Source organism: Pongo abelii, chromosome 1, assembly GCF_028885655.2.
Source record: "Pongo abelii isolate AG06213 chromosome 1, NHGRI_mPonAbe1-v2.0_pri, whole genome shotgun sequence".
NCBI classification, from domain to species: Eukaryota; Metazoa; Chordata; class Mammalia; order Primates; family Hominidae; genus Pongo; species Pongo abelii.
This window is the reverse complement of record NC_071985.2, coordinates 121,351,102-121,359,942: the sequence shown is the minus strand read 5'-3', so window position 1 is coordinate 121,359,942 and position 8,841 is coordinate 121,351,102. Positions and strand designations below refer to the sequence as shown.

The following is an 8,841-nucleotide window of genomic DNA, read 5'->3' as shown; positions in this document are numbered from 1 at the left end:
TTCATCACCTTCATTCAAGGGCCCAAGGGCCTTGAATAAACATCAGCAGTAGTCGGGCAGTACTCGCCACAGGCCTGGGGTGAGACCCAGTAACATGCTAACTTCAGATGCAACCCAGCACATTCCCAGCTATGGTGGCCACAGAGAGAGACTTCTTCTGCTTGAGGAGAGGAGAGGGAAGAATAAAGGGGACTTTTTATTGCAGCTTGGTTACCAGCTTGGCCACAGTTGGGTGGACCACCAAGTGGGCTCCTGGGGTCCCCAATTCCAGGCCTTGGCTTCTAGATGGCATTTCTGGACCCACCCTAGGCTGTGAGGGGGCTCAGTACCTTGAAGGGAAGGACACAAGCCTGCCTGGATTCACACATGTTGACTGAAGTGCCCTTGGGCCTTGAGTGAAAATCCATGGTAGCCAGGCAGTAGTCATCCTGGGCCTTGGGCAAGATCCAGTGGTGTACTGGCTTCAGGTCTGACCTAGTATAGTCCCAGTGATGGTGGCCACAGAGATGCTTGTGTCACTCTTCCCTCAGCTCCAGGGAGCTTAGAACAGAGGGAAAGAGACTTTGTTTGTTTGAGGGAAAGTAAGGGAAGAGAGAAGAATAGGAGTCTCTACCTGGTAATTCAGATAATTCTCTTGGATTATACCAAGACCACCAAAGTGGTACCTCTACAAGTCTGTAAGAGTCACATAGTTTACTGGGCTGGGATTGCCCCCTAATCCAGACACAGTTGCAGTGACCAAAGACTTAGATCACAACACCCAACTCCTTTCATTTTTTTGGTTTGTTTGTTTTTGTTTTTGTTTCTTTGGGTTTTTTTGTTTCTTTTTTGTTGTTGTTCTTTGTGTTTTTGAGACAGAGTCTCGCTCTGTCACCCAGGCTGGAGTGTAATGGCAAAATCTCAGCTCACTGCAACCTCCGCCTCCTGGGTTCAAGCGATTCTCCTGCCTCAACTTCTCAAGTAGCTGGGATTATGGGCATATACCACCATGCCCAGCTAATTTTGTCTTTTTGGGTTTTTTTTTTTTAGTAGAGACAGGGTTTCACCATGTTGGTCAGGCTGTTTTCAAACTCTTGACCTCCGGTGATGCTACTGCCTTGGCCTCCCAAAGTGCTGGGATTATAAGCATGAGCCAACATGCCCAGCCCAAGTCCCTTCAATTACCAGGGAAGTCTTCTCAAGAAGGATGTACAAACAAGTCCAGACTGCGAAGACTACAATAAATACCTATCTCTTTAATACCCAGACATCAACCAACATTCACAAGTATCAAGACCATCCAGGAAAACATGACCTCACCAAGCAAACTAAATAAGGCACCAATGATGAATCCCAGAGTAACAGAGATATGTGACCTTTCAAACAGAATTTGAAATAGCTATTTTGAGAAAACAAAAAAAATCAAGACAACACAGAGAGGGAACTCAGAATCCTATCAGATAAACTTAACAAAGAGATTGAAATAATTTTAAAAAATCAAGCAGAAATTCTAGAGCTAAAAAATTCAATTGACATACTGGAGAAAGCATCAGATTCTCTCAACAGAAGAATTTATCAAGATGAAGAAAGAATTAGTGAGCTCGAAGACAGGCTATTTGAAAATACACAGCTAGAGGAGACAAAAGAAAAAAGAACAAAAAGGAATGAAGTTAGCCTTAAAAAGGAGGTAGAGAGAAATAGGGGAAGAAGGTTTATTCAAAGGAATAATAACAGAAAATGTCTCAAACCTAGAGAAAGATATTAATATCCAAGTACAAGAAGATTATAGAACACAAGCAGATTTAACTCCAGGAAGACTACCTCAAGGCATTTAATAAGCAAACTCCCAGAGGTCAAAGGTAAGAAAAGATTCTAAAATCAGCAAGAGAAAAGAAGCAAATAATATTCAAAGGTGCTCCAGTACATCTGGCAGCAGACTTCTGAGTGGAAACCTTACAGGCCAGCGTTGGACAGATCATCTAGACAGAAAATCAACAAACACTTGACTTAATCTGTGCTATAGACCAAATAGACCTAATAGATATGTACAGAATATTTTATCCAATGGCTGCAGAATACATATTCTTCTCCTCAGCACATGGATCATACTCAAGGATAGACCATCTATTAAGTGCTGAAGGAAAAAACTTTTATACTAGAATAGTATATCCATCTGACAAGGAATTAATAATCAGAATATATAATATGTTTCATTTGTTTCAAGAAACAAATGAAAATGTAAACACAACATACCAAAACCTATGGGATACAGTTAAAGCAGTACTAACAGGAAGGTTTATAGCATTGAATGCCTACATCAAAAAAGTAGAAAAAATTAAAAAAAAAACATAATGATGCATCTTAAAGAACTAGAAAAGCAAGAGCAAACCAAACCCAATATTAGTAGAAGAAAAGAAATAATAAAGATCAAAGAAGAAATAAAGAAAATTGAAAGGGAAAAACATACAAATATCAATCGAACAAAAATTGGTTTTGTTTAAATATAAGCAAAATTGACAAACCTTTAGCCAGACTAAAGAAAAAAAGAGAGAAGACCCAAATAAATAAAATCAGAGATGATAAAGGAGACATTAAAATTCATACTTCAAAAGTCCAAAAGATCATTAGTGGCTACTATAAGCAACTATATGCCAATAAATTATAAAATCTAGAAGAAATAGACAAATTCCTAGATACATACAACCTACCAAGATTGAACTGTGAAGAAATCCAAAACCTGAACAGACCAATAACAAGTAACAGGATCAAAGCTGTAATAAAAAGTCTCCCAGCAAAGAAAAGCCCAGGACCCAAAGGCTTCACTGCTGAATTCTACCAAACATTGAAAGAACTAATACCAATCCTACTCAAACTATTCTGAAAAATAGAGGAGGAGAGACTACTTCCAAACTTATTCTACAAGGTCAGTATTATCCTGATACCAAAACCAGACAAAAACATATATACATATATTTATATTTATATATATATATATTTATATATATAAAAGAAAACTACAGGCCAATATACCAACGAATATTGATGCAAATGTCCTCAACAAAATACTGGCAAACTGAATTCAACAACACATTAAAAATTCATTCATAGTGACCACCTGGGATTTATCCCAGGGATGCAGGAATGGCTCAATCAGTGTGATACATCGTATCAACAGAATGAAGGACAAAAATCATATGATCATTTCAACCAATATTGAAAAAGCATTTGATGAAATTCAACATCCCTTCATTATAAAAACCCTAAAAAAACTGGGGATAGAAAGAACACATTTCAACATAATAAAAGCCATACATGACAGACCCAAAGCTAGTATCATACAAAATGGGGAAAAACTGAAAGGCTTTCCTCTGATATCTGGAATAAGACAGATATGCCCACTTTTACCACTGTTACTCTACATAGTACTGGAAGTCCTAGCTAGAGCAATCAGACAAGAGAAAGAAATAAAGTGCATCCAAATTGGAAAGCAAAATGTCAAATTATCCTTGTTTGCAGATGATACAATCTCATATTTGGAAAAACCCAAATACTCCACACATAAAAACTATTAAAACTGTAAACAAATTCAGTAAAGTTGCAGGACACAAAATCAATGTACAAAAATTAGTAGCATTTCTATATGCCAACACTGAACAATCTGGAAAAGAAATCAAAGAAGTAATCCCATTTACAATAGCCACAAATAAAATTAAATACCTAGGAATTAACTAAACCAAAGAAGTGAAAGATCTATTCAATGAAAACTATAAAACCCTGATGAAAGAAATTGAAGAGAACATCAAAAAATAGAAAGATATTCCATGTCATCCATGAATTGGAAGAATCAATATTGTTAAAATGTCCATAGTTCTCAAACAATCTATAGATTCAATGCAATCTCTATCAAATTACCAATGACATTCTTCACAGAAATTTTTTAAAAATTCCAAAATGTATATAGAACCACAAAAGACCCAGAATAGCCAAAGCTATCCTAAGGAAAAAGAACAGAAATGGAAAAACCACATTACCTGACTTCAAATTATACAACAGAGCTATTGTAACCAAAACAGCATGGCACTGGCATAAAAACAGACACATAGAACAGTGGAACAGAATAGAGAACCCAGAAATAAATCATACATCTACAGTGAACTCATTTTTGACAAAGATGCTGGGAAAACTAGATTGTCTATATGCAGAACAATGAAACAAGATACCTATCTCTCACCATATACAAAAATCAAATCAAAATAGATTAAAGACTTAAATCCAAAACCTTAAACTATGAAACTACTAAAGAAAACTTTGGGGAAACTCTACTGGACATTGGACTGGGCAGAGACTTCTTGAGCAATAACCCACAAGCACAGGCAACCAAAGCAAAAATGAACAAATGGGAATACATCAAGTTAAAAAGCTTCTGCACAACAAAGGAAACAACAAAGTGAAGACACAACCCACAAAATGGGAGAAATATTTGCAAACCACCCATCTGACAGGGAATTAATAACCAGAATATATAAGGAGGTCAAACAATTCTATAGGAAAAACCTAATAATCTGATTAAAAATGGGTAAAAGATCTGAATAGACATCTCTCAAAAGAAGACATACAATTAGCAAATAGGTATGGAAAGGTGTTCACATCATTAATCATCAGAGAAATGTAAATTAAAACTACAATGAGATATCATCTCACCCTAATTAAAAAATGGCTTTTATTTAAAAAAATAGGCAATAACAAATGCCAGCAAGGATGTGGAGAAAAGAGAACCCTTATACACTATCGGCGGGGATGTAAATTAGTACAATCACTACGGAGAACAGTTTGGAGGTTCCTCAAAAAACTAAAAATAGAGCTACCATATGATCCAGCAATCCCACTTCTAGGTATATACCTAAAAGAAAGGAAATCAGCATATCAAAAAGATATCTGCACTCTCATGTTTATTGCAGCACTATTCACAATAGCCAAGATGTGGAAGCAAATTAAGTGTCCATTCACAGACAAATGGATAAAGAAAACGTGGTGCATATACACAATGGACTACTATAAAAAATCAATGAGATCCCATCATTTGCAACAAAATGAATGAAACTGGCAGTCATTATGTTAAGTGAAATAAGCCAGGTACAGAAAGACAAACATTGCATGTTCTCACTTATTTGTGGGAGCTAAAGATTAAAATGATTGGACTCATGGAGATAGAGTAATAGAAGGATGGTTACCAGAGGCTGGGAAGGGTATCAGGAGGGAGGGAAAAGAAGGATGATTAATGAGTTTAAAAAAATAGGTAGAAAGAATAAATAAGATCTAATATTTGCTAGCACAACAGGGTGACTATATTTTTAAAAATTCAGTTGCTCATTTTAAAATAACTAAAAGAGTATAATTGGATTGTTTGAAACACAAAGGATAAATTCATGAGGTGATGGATACCTGATTTACCCTGATGTGATTTTTATGCATACCATGCCTGTATCAAAATATCTCACGTAGCCCATAAATATATACACCCACTATGTACCCACAAAAATTAAAAATTAAAATTTTTTAACAAGCACATTACACCCACACAAATAGCAATTAAATAGGAATTCCAATACTTATTTACATCTCTTAAAGAATATTTAAAAGTCTCTAACATGTAAGCATTGGCAACATTTTTCAAAATTGCCATTCTACGTTCTCCTCCAGAGATGTTGGGCTGGGACATTTCCCCCAACAAAGCCCAAATCCCTGTCTTCACATCCACCCTTCATAGTTTCTATGCCTTTTCACGCCCCTGTTATTTTCCAGCTCTTTCTGTCTAATTCTCTCATATTTCCTTCTATTTCTGCAGACCTTCCCCTCTTTCTCAACCCAGTCCACAAATTTTTTTCATGTTTTTAAAGTTGTCTTTTTTGTATTGGAAACTGAAACTGTCATTAGCTATCCATGTGTTTTCTTTCTCTTTTTGTTTTTTTTTTTTATTGTTTTTATTTTTATAGATTTAGGGGTACAGATGGAGGTGTGTTACGTGGATATACTGTGTAATGGTGAAGTCTGGGCTTTTAGTGTACCCATCACCTGAATAGTGCACATTGCACCCAATAGGCAGTATTTCATCCATCATCCCTCTTCCACCCTCCCACCTTTTGTAGCCTCCATTGTCTACTATTCCACTCCATATGTTTAGCTCCTTCTTACAAAGGAGAACATTTGGTGTTTGACTTTCTGTTTCTGAGTCATTTCATTGGTGATAATAACCTCTGATAAGGACTACGGTGTCCTTAATGTCTACACTGCAATTCCATACTCAGGCAGAGACTGCCTCCTTATTTTTCTCTCCCATTGATTCCATCCACGTTGCTGCAAAAAACATTTCATTCTTTTTTTGGCTGTGTAGTATTACATGAAATATGTATACCACATTTTTTAATCCAATCACCTGTTGATGAACACGTAGGTTGATTCCATGACTTTGCTGTTGTGAATTGTGCTTCAATAAACATGTGAATGCAGGTGTCCTTTTGATATAATGATTTCTTTTCCTTTGGGTAGGTACCTGGGAATGGGATTACTGGATCAAAGGGTAGTTCTATTTTCAGTTATTTGAGAAATCTCCTATTGTTTTCTACAGTGGTTGTACTAATTTACTTTCCCACCAACAGTGTATAAGTGTTCCCTTTTCTCCACATTCTCACCAATATCTGTTGGTTTTTGGCAGTCCCCCAATTCTCTTTCACAAAAATATAGGAATTGGACAGCCAAGGTCTTTATTTAGTGCAATGAAGACAGAAGGGTGTTAAAGGAAGGTGGGAAACACTCACATATTAATAAGTCTTGTCCCCACCCCACAAATGATAAGCAAAGTGGAACAGACCTTAAGCTATGGGGGAGCTTTTGTTGGTTGTTATTTTCTTTCTTTTCTTTTCTTTTCTTTTTTTTTTTTTTTTGACGGAGTCCTGCTCTGTTGTGGCTGGAGTGCAGTGTTATGATCTCAGCTCACTACAACCTCCACCTCCCGGATTCATGCCATTCTCCTGCCTCAGCCTCCCTAGTAGCTGGGACTACAGGCGCCCGCCACCACGCCTGGCTAATTTTTTGTATTTTAAGTAGAGACAGGGTTTCACCGTGTTAGCCAGGATGGTCTCAATCTCCTGACCTCATGATTCACCCGCCTTGGCCTCCCAGAGTGCTGGGATTACAGGCATGAACCACCACGCCTGGCCATTGGTTGTTATTTTCTAGAAAACGGGAGCAGATAGAATTTTCTAACTCTGGCTTTGCAAATACTATAATTGTTCTAGCAGACTGGTACCTGCTGAAAAACCTCAGATGACTTGTAGTAACTTGAATTTGATTATCTCTCAGTAACTGTGTTGAGAACTTTCTGGAAATTATATCTCTAGGGGTGTGGAGAAGCCGGGAGGACTGGGTGTGCGTGCAGGGATCAGAAGCCGGTTGGCGGGTGAGAGGTTTTCTCACTCTAGGGAGATTCTTCAAGCAATCACTATGTCAACAGACACAAGTGTTTCCCTTCCTTCATATGAGGAAGATCAGGGATCCAAACTTACTCAAAAAGCTAAAGAGGCACCATTCATACCTGTTGGAACAGCAGGTTTTGCAGCAATTGTTGCATATGGATTATACAAACTGAAGAGCAGGGGAAATACTAAAATGTCCATTCATCTGATCCACATGCGTGTGGCAGCCCAAGGCTTTGTTGTAGGAGCAATGACTGTTGGTATAGGCTATTCCATATATCGGGAATTCTAGGCAAAACCTAAGCCTTAGAAGAAGAGATGCTGTCTTGGTCTTGTTGGAGAGCTTGCTTTAGTTAGAGGTCTCATTATTGAAGTTACCTATTATTGTTGGAAATAAACTAGTTTGTATGGGTTTAGATGGTAACATGGCATTTTGAATATTGGCTTCCTTTCTTGCAGGCTTGATTTGCCTGGTGACCGAATTACTAGTGACTAGTTTACTAACTAGGTCATTCAAGGAAGTCAAGTTAACTTAAACATGTCACCTAAATGCACTTGATGGTGTTGAAATGTCCACCTTCTTAAATTTTTAAGATGAACTTAGTTCTAAAGAAGATAACAGGCCAATCCTGAAGGTACTCCCAGTTTGCTGCAGAATCTCACATATTTTGGATATTGTATAAGAGTCCTATTTGCCCCAGTTAATTCAACTTTTGTCTGCCTGTTTTGTGGACTGGCTGGCTCTGTTAGAACTCTGTCCAAAAAGTGCATGGAATATAACTTGTAAAGCTTCCCACAATTGATAATATATGTGCATGTGTTTAAACCAAATCCAGAAAGCTTAAACAATAGAGCTGCATAATAGTAGTATTTATTAAAGAATCACAATTGTAAACATGAGAATAACTTAAGGATTCTAGTTTAGTTTTTTGTAATTGCAAATTATATTTTTGCTGCTGATATATTAGAATAATTTTTAAATGTCATCTTGAAATAGAAATATGTATTTTAAGCACTCATGCAAAGGTAAATGAACACTTTTTAAATGTGTGTGTTGCTTATTTTTTCCGTAAGAATTGTAAACATTTAACTGAACAAATTACCTATAACGGATTTGATTAATGACTTATGAGCAAGCTGGTTTGGCCAGACAGTACACCCAAACTTTTATATAATATGCAGAAGGCTATTACACTTGCAAAATTCTCTTGTCTAATCTGAATTTACATTCCATGGTGATAACATGGTATATGTATTGTTATTAAAGTAAGTGACCCACGTCAAAAAAAAAAAAAGAAATTATATCTCTAACTCAAGATTTTTGCTCTAAACGCTTGAAGTCAAAAGTCAGAGCATAAACAGAGGTGATTCTGAGGCAAGAACAGTGACT

The 8,841-nt window shown here is 36.9% G+C and overlaps 1 protein-coding gene across 1 annotated transcript; it reads left to right on the top strand.

Moving 5' to 3' along the window:
• The first annotated feature begins 7,427 nt into the window (after positions 1-7,427).
• Positions 7,428-8,722, top strand: LOC112135794 (HIG1 domain family member 1A, mitochondrial-like). Its single transcript, XM_054529580.1, has one exon. The coding sequence runs from the start codon at positions 7,480-7,482 to the stop codon at positions 7,741-7,743; it is 264 nt and encodes an 87-aa protein (XP_054385555.1). The 5' UTR covers positions 7,428-7,479; the 3' UTR covers positions 7,744-8,722.
• Positions 8,723-8,841: the final 119 nt, after the last annotated feature.

What these genes read in the sequence shown, in the direction of transcription:
- LOC112135794 (XM_054529580.1), top strand. Translation starts at nt 7,480, where the DNA reads ATGTCAACAGACACAAGTGTTTCCCTTCCTTCATATGAGGAAGATCAG.